The 22,196-nt window shown below is 37.0% G+C and overlaps 1 protein-coding gene across 4 annotated transcripts in view; it reads left to right on the forward strand.

Annotated features, from left to right (window-relative positions):
• utp15 (UTP15 small subunit processome component) overlaps positions 1–18,887 on the forward strand; it is a 52,348-nt gene extending 33,461 nt beyond the window's left edge. For 2 of the 4 annotated variants that reach the window (XM_063049231.1, XM_063049232.1), the window contains 3 exons: positions 6,877–7,010; positions 9,957–10,015; positions 15,152–18,887. In XM_063049231.1, the coding sequence (XP_062905301.1) occupies positions 6,877–7,010; positions 9,957–10,015; positions 15,152–15,384 (426 nt within the window). In that variant the 3' untranslated portion in view covers positions 15,385–18,887. Of the gene's footprint in view, positions 1–6,876; positions 7,011–9,956; positions 10,016–12,895; positions 13,041–15,151 lie in introns of all 4 variants that reach the window. The other 2 variants (XR_010018076.1, XM_063049230.1) reach the window with 2 other exon arrangements.
• Positions 18,888–22,196: the final 3,309 nt, after the last annotated feature.

Genomic DNA, 22,196 nt, shown 5'->3' on the forward strand with positions numbered 1-22,196 from the left:
TGGTTAAGATCAAAAAATTTTCTGAATTGAAACCAAATACGTAAGGTATATTTAACTATCGGGTTAGATACCTGTTTGAGGCGTTTCAAATCAAAAGGAAGAGAGGAACCTAAAATAGAGCCGAGTGTATAGCCCTGAACAGATTGTAATTCCAATGCTACCCATTTAGGAATAGATAGTATATCCTGGTCAAGTAACCAAAATTTCATATGTCGAATATTAATTGCCCAATAATAGAATCTAAAGTTAGGTAATGCTAAACCTCCATCTCGCTTAGCTTTCTGTAAATGTATTTTACCCAGCCTCGGGTTTTTATTTTGCCAAATAAATGAAGAAATTTTTGAGTCAACTTTATCAAAAAAAGATTTTGGGACAAAGATTGGTAATGCCTGAAATATATATAGAAATTTTGGCAAAAAAAACATCTTAACTGCATTAATACGACCAATCAAAGTTAAATATAAAGGAAACCATTTAGATGAAAGTTGAATAATATGGTCAATTAAGGGTAAAAAGTTAATCTTAAATAAATCTTTGTATTTACAAGTAATTTTAATCCCAAGATATGAAAAATAACTATTAATCAATTTAAATGGAAAGTTATGATATAAGGGAAGTTGTTTATTAATCGGAAAAAGTTCACTCTTACTAAGATTTAATTTATAACCTGAAAAGAGACTAAATTGTACTAATAACTCTAAAACAGCAGGGATGGATTTTTGAGGATTAGAAATATATAAAAGTAAGTCATCAGCATAGAGTGATATTTTATGGGACTTTAAGCCCCGAGTTATCCCAGTAATATTTGGAGATTCTCGAATGGCAATTGCAAGAGGTTCTAATGCAATATCAAATAATAAAGGACTAAAAGGACAACCTTGTCGAGTACCTTGAAAAAGAGGGAAAAAAGGTGAGCTTAGAGAGTTAGTATGGACCGAGGTCACAGGAGAATGATATAACAGTTTGATCCAGGATATAAATTTCGAGCTAAAATTAAACATTTCAAGCACCTTAAATAAGTAAGGCCATTCTACTCTATCAAAAGCTTTCTCAGCATCTAAAGAGATAACACATTCAGGAACATTTTGTGAGGGGGGTATAAACAATATTTAACAGTGTGCGAATGTTATAAAAAGAGTAACGACCTTTAATAAAACCCGTCTGGTCTTCCGAATTAATAAAATGAAGTACTTTTTCTAATCTGTTTGCTAATAACTTAGAAAACACTTTAGAATCAACATTTAATAAAGATATTGGTCTATAAGATGCACATTGAGCAGGATCTTTATCCTTCTTTAATATTAGAGAAATTGATGCTCTATTGAAAGATTTGGGAAGTTTACCAAGTTTTAATGAAGCCTCAAAAACCCTACAGAACCAAGGGATTAATGAGGGTGCAAAACATTTATAAAATTCTATGGTAAACCCATCAGGGCCAGGAGCTTTCCCCAAATTCATAGAGGAAATAACATTCTTAATCTCACCAGTGGTAATGGGAGTATCTAGCATAGAAGACATATCCTGTGAAATCTCAGGGAAATCTAGGTTATCTAAAAAATCATTCATATATTTAAAGTCTCGAGGAGACTCTGATTGATATAAGGAAGAATAAAAATCATGGAAGAATAAAAATCACAGAAAGTTTGATTAATCCCCGCATGATCAAGTTTCAGTCGGTCATTTTGGTTATAAATCTGATTAATTTGAGATTTAGCATAATTAGACTTCAATTGATTAGCCAGCAGTTTGCCAATTTTGTCACTGTGTACATAAAATTCACTTCTTGTTTTCTTTAATTGGTTTACAATCGAGGACGAAAGTAATAAACTGTGTTCCATCTGAAGTTCAGTTCTTTGTTTATATAACTCCTCAGAGGGAGCTGTAACATATTTCTTATCAATTTCCTTAATCTTGTCCACAATTACCAACTCCTCCTGCTTCAGCTTCTTCCTCAAAGCAGCAGAATACGAGATAATCTGACCACGAATATAAGCTTTAAAAGTATCCCAAAGAATGTTCACAGAAATATCCTCTGTATAGTTGATTGTAAAAAAAAAGATCAATCTGTTCATTCATAAAGTTAACAAAGTCCGAGTCCTGAAGCAACAGCGAATTAAAACACCATTGTCTATTATTTTGTGTATTGGCCTGAATTTTAATAGAAAGCTTAAGTGGAGCATGATCCGAAATGGTTATAGAGTCATAATCACATTTAATCACTGAAGAAATAAGACGAGAGTCAATAAAGAAATAATCAATTCTTGAATAGGAGTGGTGAACATGTGAAAAAAAAGAAAAATCTTTTTCCTGAGGATGCAAAAAACGCCAAATGTCCGTCGACCCAGAATCAGAGAGGAATGAATTAATCAAAGTTGCAGATTTATTAGGTAAGGTCCGTAGAGGAGCCGAATGGTCCAAAGCTGGAGATAAACAGGTATTAAGATCTCCGCCCCAGATCAATGAAAACTCATTCAAATTCGGGAACTGATTAAATAATGATTTATAAAATTCCGGACAGTCCATATTAGGAGCATAAACATTAACCAAAACTACCTTTTTATTAAATAGTAGACCACTAACCAGTAGAAATCTACCATTCGGATCAAAAATAATGTCATGTTGAATAAAAGTAACTGAGGAGTCTATAAAAATAGAGACGCCTCGAATCTTAGCGTTGGAGTTCGAATGAAACTGTTGGCCCTTCCAGAATTTAAAAAAAACGTAGTCTGTCCCCCCCTCCGCACATGGGTCTCTTGTAAAAATAAAATTTGTGCTTTAAGTCTCCGGAACACTTTAAAAACTTTTTTCCTTTTAATAGGATGATTAAGACCATTAGTATTCCAGGAGACAAAATTAATAATAGACTCCATAAACCCTAAAGTCAACCCGCAACAAGGAGGATTGACGATAGGCTCGACCCATGAACCCGGAAGGGGAACAGAACAAATAAGAGATACCGGGAAGGAGAACGCAACCAATACTTCAATAGTGTACATAGCCCAAGAAGAAAGAAACTAAAATGTGAAGCCCTTCCCACCACCCCCACCCCATGAGCCCAAGGCTAAATCTAACACAGACTAGCCAGAAAGAAGCAAGCACTAAAACTACCCCCACGACTTCCGGTATACGCTCCCTAAAAAAAGTGTAAATATAAAAAAGATCAGCTAGTTATAAAACAGTAAAAAAATAAAAAAAAAAGGTAAATCAATTAAAACAAACACTTAATATAACAGAGAAAAAGCCAGAAAATATAAAAAAAGCAACAAACCCCAGACCCTATGAGTAAACAAAAAAAGAAATGAGATTATTAACATAAACTAGTTATGAAAACCTACAAAAAGAAGTAGATTTAAAAACTACAAAATTTAAGGCCTCAAAGGAAATACGTAGAATGACGGTGAGGGAATAACCACCCAGAATCCCCTGGGAAAAAGAAAGGAATGATGCAGATAGAAAAAAAGTTTAGCAACCATATTAATTAATCAAAAATAAACTTTTCTGCCCATATAAGGCAAAAAAAAATTAAAACTGACAAATTCACAACCTCCGATCAAACGGAGATAGTTAAAAATTATGATTAAGATGTTGAAGGTGAAAATTGATCCAGATAACTCTGGGCATCCGATGGAGATTCAAAAAAACGGAGGGCCCCATCTGACGTACGAATCCTTAAACGTGCAGGGTAAAGCAGCGCTGGTTTTAAATCCATCTTGTAGAGTTCCGACATCACAGATCTGTAACGAACCCGTTGATCCCGAATTGGTTTACTGAAATCCTCCACGAATCGGAACTTAAGATCCAAAAAATCAATGTAACCTTTAGATCGAACGAAACGAAACAATTTCTCCTTGTCTTGAAAGTAATGAAAACGTAATATAACATGTCGAGGTTTATCTGACTTAGACGAGTATGATGGAACTCTGTGAACACGATCCAATAACGGTGGTTGGTCAGGAAATACAGTAGGAAATGCGTCTTTTAAAAGTTGAGAAAAATACTTCATAGGGTTATCAGATTCAACAGCTTGACGCACCCCAATCATTCGAAGATTCTGCCGTCGCATTCTGGATTCTAAGTCAGAGTTCTTAAAGGTCAGAAAGTCAAGTTTCTTCTTCATTACATTAATTGTTTCTTCGATTTTCTCCATCTTGAGCTCACTTTGTTGCGTGGATTTTTGAAGATCAGATATAGCTGACTGATGTTCCGTAATAGATGTTTGTATCTTATTGATTGAATCGGCAATTTTCTGGAAATTAATTGAAATTTCCGCACGAATCAGCTCTGTAACAGAGGTTGAAATTTCCGCACGAATCAGCTCCGTAACAGAGGTTGAAATTTCCCTTTGAATTAGCTCCAATATAGCTTTCAAAGTCAGTGGTGGTGCAGTCGGAGGAAAATCGGTACCTTTCGGTCTAACCGGAGGTTTGCCGTCCTTCCCGTTTTTTCCATTCTTAGACATAGCAGACCTTAAACGCATCCGATTATCAAAGAGCCCAATTTATTTCAAAATATTGTAAAAGTCGATGCCTTAATGGTTAATTAAAATATAGCTGATCATAAGAAGAAAAACTCGGAGGTAATGGAGCGAGTCAAGAACACGACTTCACTCCATGAGCTCTACCGGAAGTCCCAGGACAAGGGAGCTTGAAGTAAGTGTTGAACAAACTTTCAGTAGAAGTGGTAGAGGCAGGTTTGATATTATTTAAAGAAAAATTGGATAGGTATATGGACAGGAAAGGAATGGAGGGTTATGGACTGAGTGCAGTTCAGTGGGACTAGGTGAGAGTAGCGTTTGGCACGGACTAGAAGGGCAGAGATGGCCTGTTTCCGTGCTGTAATTGTTATATGGTTATATAAGTAAGTCAAAAGCATCATAACATTTTAAGTAACGTTTGGATATTAAACACACAGCACATATTTTCCCCGTATGAACATATAAAATCATTGCAACACACCAATATTGCTGAATCAGTGGGAGCCCTGGGCTGAATACTTGTTGCCCTGCAACCAGATGGTCCCATCGAGGGGTGATGGGAGACAGCGATACTCGAACGGGGTTCCTTATGTCCAGTCCATTACGCAATTTGGTTTTCGTTGCATGCATTGCAGAGATATGTTGGAAATGGAAGCAATGTTTTCACTGCTTTCGTGGCTATCTCAGGATATTTAGCCTTGACTTTGATCCAGAATGCCGGCAGAGATGTTATGTCAAACATACTTTTCAGCCCGCTGTCATTTGCAAGCTCGAGGAGTTGATCTTCTTCCTGCGCTGACACGAATGACGCGTGGGCAATGACCTCGCATGTGTAATGGCTCAACAGTGGGCATGACAAGGAATGAGGCAAGGTGCAGCTGACTCCTATCACCAAATCATATCGTTTCCTTGCGGCCCGGTAGCGCATGCTTTGCGGCCTGGTACCGGTCCGCGGCCCGGTGGTTGGAGACCGCTGTTTTATAACACTGTGTTATTAATAAGTAAATGTTTGTAAAGGGGGGTGGGGGAAGGAAGGAAATAATTTTTAAAAATAAAATTGAATTTTTATTACGAGATTGTAGATTTTTAATTTAATTTTATCAATGAATGAACTATATTTTTGCAGACGATCCCTCAAAAAATCTGGAACAGGTATTCTATTTGAAGCTTGCAGAGCAGCACAGTTAGAGAGTTGGCAATTAACATACATACATACAGTTGCAAGAGAAAGTTTGTGAACCCTTTTCTGTTACCTGGTTTACTGCATTAATACTCATAAAATGTGGTCTGATCTTCATCCAAGTCACAATAGTAGACAAACGCAATCTGTCTAAAGTAGTAACACACAAACAATTGTACTTTTTGTGTCTTTATTGAACACATAGTTTAATCATTCAAGTATGTGAACCCTTGTATTTAATAACTAGTAGAACCTTCTTTGTCAGCAATAACCTCCACCAAATGTTTCCTGTAGCTGTTGATCAGACTTGCACGATGGTGAGGAGGAATTTTAGATCATACCTTCATGCAAAAGTTCATCAATACTTCTGTGATACCTTGCATGAACAGCCCACTTCAGGTCATGCCACAAGTCTTTTGCTATTATCCTTGGGTTCTTTTTCACCTCTTTCAGCATTGCACATTGTATTCTTGATGTGAACGTTGCAGGAGAGTAGCAACAGTACTGAATTTCCTCCATTTGTGGATGATTTCTCTCACTGTGGCCTGATGAATACTCAGGTGTTCAGAAATGTTTTTGTAGCCTTTTCATGCATCTCCACAATCCTCCTCCTAAGGTTCTCTGAAAGTTGATTTGATCGAAGCATGGTGCAAGTAAACAGATCTTTCTTGTTAGTAACCTGACTTTGTGACTCTTTTTTTTTATATAGGGCTCCAATCTCATCTCATTGATTGGAACACCTGACTCCAAATAGCTTTTGTAGGTGGCTTTACCCCAGAGGCTTACATACTTTTTAGAACCTAGTCTGTGATTGTTTAAATGGTGTAATCAATATTGATGAGAATAAGTACAATTGTTTGTGTGTTATTAGTTTAGGGAAGATTATTTGTCTATTATTGTGACTTAGATGAAGATCAGACCACATTTTATGAGTAATTAATGTAGAAAACCAAAGGATTCGCAAACTTTTTCTTGCAACTGTATACTGAGATTACTATCTGCAGCTTTTTTGCTTTTTGTGCTTCACAGGAGGGAAGTTCATGTAACTTTTTGAGGGCATTCAAACTAATACCAACTCATAATCATGCTAATGGTTATACCACTTCTAGCCAAAAAACACTTTGCAACAAATGCTTTTGAGTTCACCGTTTTAGTATATTTACCTTGTGCCTAATGTAAGGTTGAAATCCTGCACCGTTCTGAACTGACTGTTGTTTTGCAGTCACATATCAGGATAAAGACCCCAGAAGTTACAGTTGGTGTAATGCAAGAGCTTAAACGCAGAGGAACACTTCAAAATGCACTTGCAGGACGAAATGAGAAGCAACTTGCTGTCATTCTTGACTTTCTTATCAGGTAAGGAATATTAATGGTTGAAAGTGCTGTTCACAGAATAATGTAGCATTGATAAAAGTGCTAGCAATAGAGTGAATTTTCCTGGATGTTGGTACGTGTTCAGCATGACTGCAGAAGTAAATCCACAAAAATGGTCCCTCTTGGTTCTGGACTTGGTGAGAGATAAAGTCCTGTACGTCAGTCTGCTTTCTTGCATTGGAGACACTTTCTTTTCTTGAGACTTCCAGCAATGTGCTAGAAAATTGTTCTACACCACGTCATACCTGGTGTATGATCAAAGAACCCATTAAGTTCGTTGCACATTTGAGAACTCTGGAATAAAGAAGGTGGATGTAATTTCAATTATTTGAGTTTAATGTATTTTAATAAGATTGTTTAGATCTTCTAAATGTTATTTTATATCAGCATTAACAGTTTTTAAATGCTTCTGAATACCAGATACATTTAAAACCTCATTAATTGCTTCACAAATTTTGACAGATGGCAAAGCTCTATACTGTAACCTTGGCTTCTGTTAGAACTCATCACAGCCATTGTGAAGCCTTGGTACCCCACCACTTGAGACTACGTGTTGCTTGGCCCACTTCTGGGTGAAAACGATCAGTGAGATCTGCCTTCTGCAACTGACAAATGATTCCAGAAGATAAACTGAGTTTGGGAAAACCTCACCTACTCAGTTACTTAACCATTTATTAACCTATTTTTTTTTAAAATTTAGTTTTGTTATTTGTGATATTTTTGGCAAAGTTCACGCTAATAGCAAGTGCTCGGTTTTGGAATATGTCAGAATTGTTCATTTCTGTTGGAAATGAAAAGTGAATTCAAGACACTAAAATTTATTTCAATATCCAACACTGGAAACCTTGGGTTGGTGTAATTGGGTGACATAGAATATAATGCCTTTTTATGAATATCAGAGTGATAACATGTAGTTTCGTGAATCCATCTGAACGTTTATCATAAAAATAAACTTCTGATCTTAAAATGGCTGTCAGTACAGAGTGAGTACTGAACCAGAAATTGCTTTTTGATGCATGCTGATAGATTCTTAGCAGATTATAATAAACTCTTTACTGTGCAATGGCATATTTCAGTGAGCTGAATTTTAAAAATGTATATATTTAAAAGAAAATACTAAAATTCTCAAAGTATTTGGTGGGTTGGACTGCTCTCTTAGACTCGTACTACTGCACAGATGAGCTCCATTTGGCCTGTTACTAGCACAGTGACAAATGTTGAGCAATCTAGTCAGTTCATTGCCTTTTCCTTACAGCCTTGTTTTCCTTCAATATCTATTTACCTTTTGAAGACCTTGTTTGTCTTTCTATCACCCTTACTACCAACGTCCTAGATCAGAAACTACTCTTATTATTTAAAACAATCGGTATATCCCCTTGAAATGTGTTCTGAAAGGAACAGTTTTCTGCTATTTTTTCTCAGACTGTTATGGTTATTTAACTTCAATTGTTTGTTCATTTCCCTGACCTACTGAGTTTCTTCAGCGTTTTGTTTGTGTTGCAATGGTTATTTATTCATTCCCAGAATGTAAATATTGTTGGTAAAACTGGAATTTATTGTCCATTTCTAACTGCTAACTGTTCTGTAAGGAGTTGAGCATAGGCCAGACAGAGTAGATGGCAAATTTTCTTTCCTAAAGGACATTGTCATAAGAATCCATCTGTTTCACCTATCTGGTAGGTTTGTGGATGCTGTTATTGCTAGTTTTTTTTTAAAAAAAACTACTTTAAATTCAGCAACTGTAATAGTGCAATTTGATCTTGTTTCTGAATTAGCAATACCAGTTTCACCATTACAAATCTAGTACCTTAACTATGGTGCTATTGTACTCCCACTAAACTCCTGTCAGTCTCCTGTGTTGCAAGGCAGAACAGCCACACCACCTCCTCCAGCATTAACAGAAACCCCCTATCCCTGAATCCTCTTGGATATTTAAATCCTTTGTAAGGTGGAAATTGTAGCTTAGCCAATTATATAAAGGTTCATTGTAACTTCCTGCTTTTGAACTGTTCGTTTCTATTTCTGTTTTTGAAGCTCATTGTCCTATATCCGTTACTAACCCTATTCTTAACAGATCTTGTCACTTTTAAAATTCTGTGAATATATTCAGGTAGGTCCCTTTGCACTCATTAGAAAAAGTGTGTTAGTTCACAAGCTCAGTAATGGAGGCAGACATCCTCATCATCTGTACCGTCATTGCCACCTTCATATATTGTTCAGTATGTGCCGTGTCATATGATGTAGGCAATCATGGTCTTTCCATGACCATGATTGTTATTGGCTAATTTTTCTACAGAAGTGGTTTGCCATTGTCTTATGTGTGGTATCATTACAAGACAGGTAATCATTGTAACATTCCAAAGATTATCTGCCTGGCATCAGTGGTCGCATAACCTGGACTTATGATATGCGCTGGCTGCTCATACAACCATCTTCCACCTGTTCCCATAGCTGCACATGACCCTGATCATGATGCTACACCTTGCCCAGACCTGCAGGCTACTGGAGGGAAGCAGCACCTTACTCCTCCTTTGGTAGGGACATATCTCTACCCTGCCACCCAGCCTATATATGTATTTTTTTTAAAAAAAGAGGCACTCAGTCTGAAAGGGCTCCAGTCAAATATCAAACAGTGCAATTAATCGGGGTTCTTCAATGGGCAGAGACACGTTGAGCGGAATGATTCAATGCAGATGACATTCCGAGTGACAAAAAAAAAGAAATGTGATTATGGTTCCATTTGTGACAATGAAAAACACAGAGTCTGCCTTAATATCTTAGAAGTGAACCCATATTCCTGAAAGAAAGAAATTTGTTCAGGATTATGGTAACCTCTGTATTGGGTATATCTGGAACTGAAGACATAATGTATGCTCAAATTTCTTGTGAGAATTAACATTGTTTAGTGACATACCTTTGTATTTTTAGGAATGTTGTTAAGCCGAGGTTCACTTCTATTTTAGTAAATGTTGCTGAGATTATTATTGGTAAGTGTCTTTTTTTTTAATTTTTTGCTTGATCTTGTTACATTCATTTTCAATGCGTTCTCCTTGGTGATACCAGTTGAAAACATTGCCTCAAATTCCATGTTCAGGATGGAGTTGCAGCTCTGCGTTCAGTGGCTTCACTATCTGTTACTTGACATGTTGTTTGCTCAATATCGACTAATGAATAAGCTGCAATTTCTTTTGGTAAAATACCAGGGAGATCAAAACCCATTAGTTGGGTCCCTGCTGCATACCATGTTTCTTAGCATGAGAGTTTATTCCTGTGATTTGTGTGGGATGTATATATGCCAGCTATTTATTATTTGCCTATTAATATATATTGAATACTTATTAGTACTAACTTCCCACTGGATGTCAGTGAAGTACATTTTCTTTCTTCACTGTTAAGCTAAAACTTGCTAAATGGATAAACGAGATTTACTTTTGTTGCAAATACAATTGAGTCTAGTGATTTGAGACACTAAGAAAAATACACTTTGGCCCAATTAAGCGGCTGCCCCAATTAGCCAAAGTTCCAATGGAATAGTTTAAAAAATTTATTAAAAAAAGGCAAGCTACCATTTAACTGAGTAATAAATTATGTATTTAAATGAAATACAGAACAAATTAGAACACTACCAATACTACTATGGAACTATAAAACTGTTATTGATGGAGGAATTCATCCAGTGTAAGCTGCTGTGTTCTTTGATTAATTAAATGAATAAAATCAGTGCAGATAATGGACTGTCTTCATACAAAACTTTCAACGGTTGCATCCTCCAAATTTTCATTTTCATTGTAACATTCCAAATGATTGTCAATACCTTCAAATTCTTCATAGTTCCAATAGTAAAATCATTTCATTTTCACTCCCTGCAGTTTCTGACATCTCTAAGCCTGATTGCTTGAAACCGCAGTGTGCAAAACAGTTCTAAATTGTCTTACTGCTTATTTCTCAGCAACTATCAGTGGCCAAGATCACTGCATTTTGAATACAAGCACATGTAACTGATGCTGGTTAGAAACTATTCAGCGTCAATCTCCTGCCCCAATTAAGCAGCATACAGTCCCAAATAAGCAGCTGTCCCAATTAATCGGTGGCCCAATAAACTGGAATACACTATATTTATCTATCTTTATAAAGAGAGCCTAATTGGTAACTGCGCAATCTTTTATCTACTTGTGAACTTAGTGGATTCCAATATGGTTTCTCAGATTGCTGCAGCAATGTTGGAAAAACGGCTTCAAACTATGTCAGAAAAGATTTCTAGTTGCAAATGCAAAGAAAGTGCTGCTGAAGGAATTTAGCAGCTCAGGCAGCATCAGTGGAGGTGTTTGGGTCGAGGCCATGCATCAGGATTTAGGATCTAAAACAACATCCAGCCCTCTGCCCCCACAGATACTGCCTGAGCCACTATGTTCCTCGAGCAGATTCTTGCTCCAGATGACAGCATCTGCTGTCTTGTGTTCCTGAAAAACACTGCAGATGCTGGAAATGTAAAACAAAATTAGAAAATTCTGGAGCTACTTTGACAAAGATTCTTTGAACTGAAATGTCAACTCTGTTCCCTTCCCACAGATGTTGTCTGACCTGTAGAGGATCTCCAGCATTTTTTTGTTTTTATTTAAGATTTATGGTTGTATCCCTTAACTATAACATCTTAACATGTCATAGATTGTATATCTTTGAGCAGGTGTTTTTATGTTTACTTTTCGTTATTCTCTTTCCCCGGTTCTTCCTTGAACAAAATACAAGTTTGGCAATTTGTGACACACTTTTTTTGCGTTTTAACAACAACTTGATTCAGCAATATTGTCCTCGTGCTATCCAAAATACTTTCCTCTGCTGCACATAAAATCCATTTGCGAGATGGGTCTTAAATGTTTATATGTACTGGCCACATTCTCTTAATTACGTTGCTAGTTTGGGTCTAGTTTAGCTTTATTTGTCACTTATTCATCAAAACATACAATGAAATGCATCACTTACGAGAAAGTCTAATCAAATTAGTGAGATTTTGCTCGGTGGACAACTACGCTTTCAGCACCAATGTAGCAAGCGCACAACTCACTAAGCCTACCTGGAAGTCTTTGAAATGTGGGAGCAAACCAGGGCATCCAGAGAGAAACCATGCGGTCATGTGATGAATGTACAAGCTCCTTACAGGCAGCATCGGGAATTGAACCCTGACCGATGATCGCAGACATCGTAAAGCGATGCTTTAACTGCTATTGTGCCACCCTGTTATAGATTGTAATATTATGTTGTACAAGTTATTTTTCCCCTTTTGAAGAGCATGGTTTTGTCTTGTCAGTTTATTCTGAGTTAAATATTACAGTGCCCGTAAAAAGTATTCACCCCCCCTTGTAAGTTTTCATGTTTTATTGTTTTATAACATTGAATCACAGTGGATTTAATTAGGCCTTTTTGACACTGATCAACAGAAAAGGTCTCTGGTGTCGAAATGAAAATAGATCTTACAAAGTGATCTAAATTAATTACAAATTTAAAACACAAAATAATTGATTGCATAAGTATTCACCCCCTTCAAATCAGTATTCAGTAGATGCACCTTTGGCAGCAATTACAGCCTTGAATCTGTGTGGATAGGTCTCTATCACCTTTGCACATCTGGACACTGCAATTTTTCCCCATTCTTCTTTATAAAATTGTTCAAGCTCTGTCTAATTTTATGGGGATCGTGAGTGAATAGCCTGTTTCGATTCAAGCCACAAATTCTCAATTGGATTGAGGTCTGGACTTTGATTTGGCCACTTCAAGACATTAACTTTGTTTTCAAGCCATTCCTGTGAAGCTTTGTCTTTATGTGTGGGGTCATTGTCTTGCTGGAAAACAAATCTTCTCCCATGTTGCAGTTCTCTTGCAGACTACATCAGGTTTTCCTCCAGGATTTCCCTGTACTATGCTGCATTCATTTTACCCTCTACCTTCACAAGCCTTCTAGCGCCTACTGCAGTGAAGCATCCCCAAAGCAAGATGCAACCACCACCATATTTCATGGTAGGAATGTTGTGTTTTTGATGATGTGCAATGCGGTTTGGCTTACGCCAAACATGGTATTTAGTCTGATGAACAAAAATCTCAATTTTGGTTTCATCGGACCATAGAATCTTCTTCCAGCTGACTTCAGAGTCTCCCATGTGCCTTCTGGCAAAGTCTAGCTGAAATTTCATGTGAATTTTTACAACAGTAGCCACTGTCCCATAAAGCTGTGACTGGTGAAGCACCTGGGCAACAGTTGTATGTGCACCCTCTCCCATCTCAGCCACTGAAGCTCCTAACTCCTCCAGAGTTTTCATAGGTCTCTTGGTGGCCTCCTTCACTAGTCCCCTTCTTGTGTGGTTATTCAGTTTTTGAGGATGGCCTGCTCCAGGCAGATTTACAGCTGTGCCATATTCTTTCCATTTTTTGATGATTGATTTAACTGTACTCCCAACAGCTTTTCAGTAACTTGGAAGTTTTCTTGTATATGTAGTACTTTTTAATAACCTTTTCGCAGAGTTGTTTGGGGTGTTCTTTTGTCTTCATGGTGTAATTTTTGCCAGGATACTGACTCACTAGCAATTGAACCTTCCAGATACAAGTGTATTTTTACTGCAATCAATTAAAGGACCTTGACTGCACACAGGTCTCCAAAAACCAGATCTCCATTTAACTAATATTGTGACTTCTAAAACCAATTGGCTGCATCAGTTATGACTTGGTGTGTCATATTAAATGGGGTGAATACTTATGCGATCAATTATTTTGTGTTTAATATTTGTAGTTAATTTAGATCACCTTGTAGTGATGTGTTTTCACTTTGACACGGATGTTTTTTTTCCCGTTGATCAGTGTCAAAAAATCCAAATTAAATCCACTGTGATTCATGTTGTAAAACAATGAAACATGAAAACTTCCAAGGGCGGTTGAATACTTTTTATAGGCACTGTATATTCCATAGATGAAGGGAGAATGTGATTAACCCTTCAGTCCACCTGGAGTATGATCGAAAATGGAATCTTCATTTGTGTTCGTGGGAGACTTGGGATTTTTCTATTTGAAATTGAAGAACATAAAATATAGGAGCAGCTGTAGGCCATCTGGTACTTTTATTTGCGATCATGGCTAATCTTCCATCTCGGTGCCATTTTCTACAACTTCTTAAATTTTTTTTAATGTCTTGAAAATCTATCTGCCTGTTTTGAATGAACGCACCAAGTGACCCTCCACCATCCTCCTAGTTCAGGGAATTTCAAATGTTCACTGTGCTCAGGGTAGAAATTTTTCTTGTCCCTATGATAAATGGCTGCAGATTCACCATACTTTTTGGCTGAGAATGAATTTCTTCTTCTCAATTCTAAAGGGATGCCCTTGGACCCTAGGCTTCCCAAATGGAAACATCCTCTTCCTGTCCACTCTGCCCAGGCCTTTCGGTATCAGTAAGATTCCCTCATTCTTTTAAGCTCTAATTATAGACCCAGAGCCACTAAACACTCCTCTTACGTTAAACTTTTCATTCTCTGGATCATTCCTGTGTATTTCCTCTGGACCTCTCCAGGTCCAGCACATCCGTCTTGGTACAGGGCCCAGAATTTCTCTCAACATTCCAAATGAGTTTTGACCAATTTCTTACAAGGCTTCAGCAGTATATTTTTGCTTTTGTATTCAGGTCCTCTCTGTAAAAATTTTCTACCTCATGATTTCATTCCTATGCATGTTGTACCCAGTGATTGACATTTCTTATAAGAAATAGGCTGTAAATTTATTTATGCTTATATTTGCAATTGACTTAAATGAGCATGCAAAGTGATGGGTGTCAGATTCATTGCAAAGCAAAATACCCAGTGTATTCCAGTAAACCGTGGTTGTGTCATCACTCAGCCATGTTCTGAAGGTGACATTATGAAAGACCTGGAAGCAGGTTAGTTGCAGTTGACATATGGGAAGTTGGTGCTGTGAAGTTTAAGATGAAATAACTTTTTCAAAGTTCAATTTACAACTTCAAAAAGAACTTTTTAAAATTAGAAATTATTTAAGGGAGTCTTACTATCTGACTAAACAGATTGATTATAAATACGTTAAGATATTTACTCAATTATAATTGTATATTTGCTCATTGTTGCTTTTAGGTGTTTATAGTTCTGTGATTGGTACGTCACCAGTGATTGACAAGCAGTTCATAAACTTACAGCAACTAGTGGGAAAAGAGATTGATTATCGGGAAGGTCTGCTTGGAGTGCTTGGAATGATGGACACACTTTTTGCTACCATGACAACCAAAAAGGAAGCAGTTGTACCTGGAAGTCAGATTTGTGCCTTAGTTGCTGGAGCTGCACAAGAAAAAACGACGACAATTGCATAGAGCGAGGCCTCTTCACTGTCATGTTTTAGTACACTAGTACAAATTTATCCTTAAAGCCCTCTGATTTAAAAGCAGACATTGTAGAATGCTCTTGTGCAATAGCCAAAAGCAATGTTATGTATTATTTTCCATTGGTTTGATGTAATACATTGATGTCAAGACAATGTAGGATCTATGAATTTCTGAATTTAACAGATAAATATTTTTATATGTTTTCTGAAGGGGCAACAAATCTTTACCAATTGTGAGGTTTTACCTTTTAACGTTTTAGGTGCTAAGTGATGGACAAAAATGCAGCTATGTTCTGCAGAAATGATAATCTAGATCAGAGCCTCGTATAATGGACAAATAAAGTTTAACTTAAAGGTAACAATGCAACCATGATCCTGTAGCTATTACAATAAGACGAGCAAAAACACTGTAAACTGGAATACAGAGCCCAGATTGTACACTGTTTTCTTGCAATGAGTTCAGCATAAGTTTAAAAAAAAACTATTGAGAGCTAGTTCTTGAGATAGCTCCTATTACCAGGAGGTAAAAACTCAGCACCAGTTGCTTACTGCCTAGCAAGCAATTGCTAAATTATGAGTCGAACTTGGCAAATTCATGGATCTCGTGTAACATTTGTATGCTTATTGGATGAATATTTGTGAGCATGTAAAGGTCAAGAGAGTTTAAAGAAGTGTCCTGAGGAAGCTAACCTTAGTCAAGTGATGGATAAACAATTATCTTTACCTTTCCTGGCAAGGGAGGTGAAAAATGCAACCATTTCCTTTCCCAATTGTTGTCCATTATTAACTTCACACCAGAAATTTTTGACTTGAGAAGATCAACCTCTCCTATCATCTTACTTAAGATCAAAATGTTAGTCATCTTGCTGAGTTACATTTAAAGAAATCTCTGATGAAATTTTGATGTAATTGGAAGTGCTATATTCTTGAGAATCCTTTACAATTGAGAAGAATGAGCCAGTGAAATAATTATTTGTCAAAGTGTTCCTACAAGGAGTTTTATTTTGATGGGAAGGTCTCATTATTTGCTGCAAAAGCAATTTGAAAACACACTCTGAAAATATTCTGCACAGTAAAGATATTTTGAGATGGAAATATAAAAGAAGAATGCTTGATATGGTGGTCATTGTGAACAAATGTTGGTCATTGTGAAAAAAGTTATTTCAACAAGTAGTTGTTTTATTTTTATAGCTATGTCTCATTATTTGGTCTCATAATTTTCGAAGACCCAATCTGCTCAGTAAGGGTGACTTGGGATGAAAATATGAAAGATATACTGATCATTGTGAACAAGAGCTTACCAAGGAACTGTCAGTGGTAGAATTAAGTCAGATGCTAATTTACTATATTTGTTTTACCAGGAGCAACCCACTATTAGTTTATAAAATTGTACCTATTGTGCATGTAACTATAACTTATAATACTGATCAATGGAAGAGCTAATTCATAAATGGTTCTGTATTGTATTTAATGTGTCCATAGCTAAGTATGCAGCACATTCTTGCCGTTCTTGCATTCAGCAATTGGGTAGAATGGTGGGCAATCATTAGTATTAATCTTAATGCTGAAATCTCAGGAGGTTTATGATCAATTTTCCCAGCGTAGGATGTCAGATCGTGGCCTAGATAAAGAGATCTTCTTTCCTGTAATTGCCTAAAAATAGTTTTGAGGTAAGATTCAAATCTAGTTGAGAATCAAAGTATGGGAATGGTTTGCAGATGGCAAGTATTTTGAAAAACAATTGTCAGACATTACATTTCCCTTCAGTGTGAATCTCAATGTTGTGCTAGTGTTAGGTCTAATTCATTTCCATTGTCCAGAGCAAATCTGTCTAAAGTATGGAATTATTTAAAAATAAACAAATAAGGTTGCTGGTTCACATACTGACTATGAATTATTAGTTGAATTTCAATAACATGCTTGAATGTTTTTATTATATACAGAGCCTTGATTAGGCCCTGAAAATACATACTTCAATACTCTGTATACATCTTATTTTGTTAGTAGTTTACTTGTCATGCAGTGTCATTTCTGTATTGTTTCTGATTGCTTGATTTTCAAATCACTGACTGTAAACACATAGTTCAGTCTTGGTTGTTTATCTAATTTCTTTGTCTTGTAGTTAAATCTTCAAGATGAGGGGTCAGCACCTTAGAATTCTGTATTCTAATGATGAGGTATAAGCACAATATTGGCTAATCAGAGGGCAATGCCACTTGATTTTGACTTCCACTTGCCTTTGAAGCCAGGGCTGCTTCTTTGCCACTCTCCATAAATACCCTTTTGTGCAAGTCCTGAGACTCTGGAGCCATGAACTTCATCTCCAGTTGCAGTCACTAACTTCTGCAGCTCCCTCAGAGTGACTGTTGGCGCCACAGTAACCTCTCTTACAAGCACCATTCTTCTCTGGTGACTAGGTTTAGAGGGGTGGCCTGACCTAGGCAGCATGGCTGTGGTTTCATAAATTTTCCATTTTTTTCACAATAGACTGCTTTGAGCTCAGGTATGTTTAGTGTCTTTGAGAGCCTCTTGTACCCTTCCTCAGATTTGTGCTTCTCTGTTATCATTTCTCTTGCCTTGAATAGTGTTTTGTCCTCATTTTGGTTTGGTCTGTGGAAAATCTACCATACTGTTGAACATTACAGAGAGAAGGGGTAATTATTCAGGTAATCCTCCAATTTTCTACATCAACCAATTGGATGAGTTAGTAGGGTAATGTACAGTATTGCGCCAGAGGAAATATAATTACAAAGGAGATGAATACTTTTTCAGTCTCAATATTGGTTTTAATTTTTAGTAAATTATTGACAGGTGTTGGAATTTTTCTTTTGATTTGATATGATGCACAATGTTTTGTAGATTAGCCCAAAAACATACTTCAACATATTTTAAATGTAGAAAGTAAAATGTGAAAATAGTTGTGAGGGTTGAATACTTTTTCAAGGCACTTTACAATAAGCACTTTGACCTGTTGTGCCTTGAAGTGAAGTGCAGCATTTTTTCAAGGTATTAACTTGCATTGAGAGACAATTAGACAATAACGTGTTGTTCAGTTTCCTTTTTATTTGTGGTAATTGAGCCTGCTATAAGTGGTAGCAGCGCTGTCTCTGATTCTAGCTTCCTAGCATTGAATTAAACATTTTTCATCAACTGTTGAAGAAGACTTTTAGTTTAGCCAAAATATATTAATTTCATTGTATAGCACCCAACTGCTTTCCATGTTGAGCTTTTTTTCAATGAAACCTCACTGGGAATTGAGTCCAGTTATGCATTGGGTTTCCCAGTTGAGCAATGAATGAATAGTACAGGCTTTTTAAAAGTTTACAAGTAATTTTTTCCTGTAATTGAAATTGTGGTATTAAGGGATATGCTCTTCTCCAAGAGATTTCTCTCCCTCAGATCGTCTGCTCTTTCCCTATCTTATGTTTTCATTTTCTTGTTTCCTCTGGTTATTTTAATATTAAACTGAATATGAGTCAACTAAAGCTATGTTTACACACAGTGTCTATAAGAAGTGTTCCCCCCCCCCCCCCCCGGAAGTTTTCATGTTTTATTGTTTTACAACATTGAATAATGGTGGATTTAATTTTGCTCATTTTGACACTGCTCAACAGAAAAGACTCATTTGTGTCAGTGAAAACAGATCTCTACGAGGTGATGTAAATTAATTACAAATATAAAACACAAAATAATTGATTGTATGAATATTCACCCCATTTAATATGACACACCAAATCATCACTAGTGCAGCCAATTGGTTTTGGAAGTCATATAATTAGTTAAATGGAGATCACCTATGTTCAGTCAAGGTGTTTAAGTTGCTTGTGGTAAAAATACACCTGTATCTGGAAGGTCCAACTGCTGGTGAGTCGGTATCCTGGCAAACACTACACCATGAAGAACACTCCATGCAAATCTGCAAAAAGATTATTGAAAAGCACAAGTCAGGAGATGGATACAAGAAAATTTCCAAGTCACTGACTATCCCTTGGAGTACAGTTAAGTCAATCATCAAGAAATTGAAAGAATATGGCAGAACTAAATCTGCCTGGAACAGGCTGTTGTCAAAAACTGAGTGACTGTGCAAGAAGGGGACTAGTGAGGGAGGCCACCAAGAGACCTATGTCAACTCTGGAGGAGTTGCAAGCTTCCATGGCTGAGATGGGAGTGACTCTGCATCCAACAAATGTTGCCCGGGTGCTTCACTAGTCATAGCTTTATGAGAGAGTGGTAAAGAGAATGCCACTGTTGTGGGGGGCGGGGGGTGAACTCTTATAAAATCTCAGCTAGAGTTTGCCAGAAGGCATGTGGGAGACTCTGAAATCAGCTGGAAGGTCCTATGGTCTGATGAAACCAAAATTGAGCATTTTGGCTATGGAACTAAACAGTGTGTTTAGCCTAAGCCAAACACAGCACATCATCAAAAGAAAATCATCCCAGCACTGCAGCAGGACCTGGAAGGCTTGTAAAGGTAGAGGGTAAAATACAGGGAAATCCTGGAGGAAAACCTGATGCAGTCTGCAAGAGAACTGCGACTTGGGAGAAGATTTGTTTTCCAGCAAGAAAATGATCACAAGCATAAAGCCAAGGCTACACAGGAATAACTTAAAAACAACAAAGTTAATGCCATGGAGTGGTCAAGTCATAGAGTCCAGACCTCAATCCAATTGAGAATTTATGGTTGGACTTGAAAAGGGCTGTTCACTCTTGATTCCCATGCAATCTGACAGAGCTTGAGCAGTTTTATAAAGAAGAATGGGGAAAAATTGCAGTGTCCAGATGTGCAAAGCTGATAGAGACCTGTCCACACAGACTCAAGTCTGGGCCAAAGGTGCATCTACTAAATACTAATTTAAAGGGGTTGAGTAACTATGCAATCAATTATTTTGTGTTTAATAATTGTAATAAATTTAGATTATTTTGTAGAAATTTGTTTTCACTTTGACACAAGAGAGTCCTTTTGTGTTGATCAGTGTCAAAAAAGCCAAATTAAATCCACTGTGATTTGATGATGTAAAACAATAAAACATGAAAACTTCCAAGGGGAGTGAATACTTTTATAGGCTCTGTATTATGAATGAAATTGCCTTAAAGATACTTTAGTGATTTGAAGTAATGCTATTTCAATTCAAATTACAGATGTGGGCTGTCAACATTTGTGATTTATGATCCCAATTGTATGTAAATATGATTAGGGTTTAGCAAAGGAAGGAATTTTGTAAGTATATTTTAAGGAGAAACTATTATAGTGATTTACATTTTCTACATTTTCATTGGGTTGTCAATATAGACCGTAGTTCACTTAATTAATTTCATTAACTTTGTAATGCTAACTTCCAGAAGAGTGAATATTTCAGATAAACATTTTGCCAGAGATTATGGAGTTCTGTTCAGTGTATTACATAGAAATACTAGTTTTATATTTGTGATGCTATTTATTATTATAAATAGATTTGAGATCCTGACTACAAGAATTAAATGGTTGTGTAACAGAACAAGTAACCCAAAAATCTGGCCACACTAACTCTTGTTGCACCAATTAGAGAATATAAGTTTTGGTAATAAATCCTGGGGAAAATAAAACCTATAGGTTACAGTGACTATGAAATTGCAGCATTGTCAATAAACCAATATGATTCATTACTTCTTTTCCTGTTTAATCTTGACATCTCATAATTTTATAGATCTCAAGGTTCTTGGCCTTTGTTCTGAGGGGGGAAAAAACAAGCTTATCCAACATTTTCTCAGAGTTGATTTTTTTCCCATTCCTTCTTGGTTGTTCCTGGGTTACAAACACCCAATTTATGCAAAACTCCAATATACGAATGAGAAGCTGTGGTATTATTAAATTCAAAAGTTTGACACATTCATGAGAATAAATGCAAGGCAGATCATAAACACAAGAAATTCTGCAGATGCTGGTAATCCAAAGTAACACGCAAAATGCTAGAGGAACTTAGCAGGTCAGGCAGCATCTATGGAAATGAATAAACAGTGAACATTTCAGGTTGAGACCCTTCATCAAGTTTGGAAAGGAAGGGAGCAGGTGCCAGAATAAAAAGGTGGGGAGGAGAAGGAGGCTTATTAGAAGGTGATGGGCAAAGCCATGTTGGTAGGAATGGCAAAGGGCTGGAGAGGAAAGAATCTGATAGGAGAGGAGGGTGGACCATAGGAGAAAGGGAAGGAAGAACAGCACCGGGGGAGGTAGTAGACGGGTGAGAAGAGGTAAGAGGCCAGAGTGGAGAAAAGAAGCAGAGGGGAGGGGATGGAATCGTTTTTAACCAGAAGGAGACATCAATATTCATGTCATCAGGTTGGAGGCTACCAAGATGGAATATAAGGTGTTGCACCTCCATCCTGAATGTGGCCTCATCGTGGCACAAGAGGAAGCCATAGACTGGCATGTTGGAATGGGAATTAGAATTAAAATGTTTGGTCACTAGGAAGTTCTGCTTTTGGTGAATGGTGCAGAGGTATCTGATGAAGTGGTCCCCCAATTTACAACAGGTCTCACTGCTGTTCAGCAGGCTGCATCGGGAGCACTGGACACAGTAGACAACCCTAGCATACTTCCAGGTGAAGTGTTGTCTCACCAGGAAGAAAGACTAGAGACCAGGAAAATTCCAGGAGATCATTTTGAGAAATTCAAACCATTCAGGTCTCGAGTGCAGTTTTCCTTAAAGAAAATGGAAGTGGGGAAGATGTGCCAGTCTACAGGTATGATTGAAACCAGAGGCTTTAGAGTCATACAATTGGTGAAAGATTAGTAATGCCTGCTGTATCAGAAGTGCTCACCACTGT

This window comes from Mobula hypostoma, chromosome 5 (assembly GCF_963921235.1).
Source record: "Mobula hypostoma chromosome 5, sMobHyp1.1, whole genome shotgun sequence".
NCBI classification, from domain to species: domain Eukaryota; kingdom Metazoa; phylum Chordata; class Chondrichthyes; order Myliobatiformes; family Myliobatidae; genus Mobula; species Mobula hypostoma.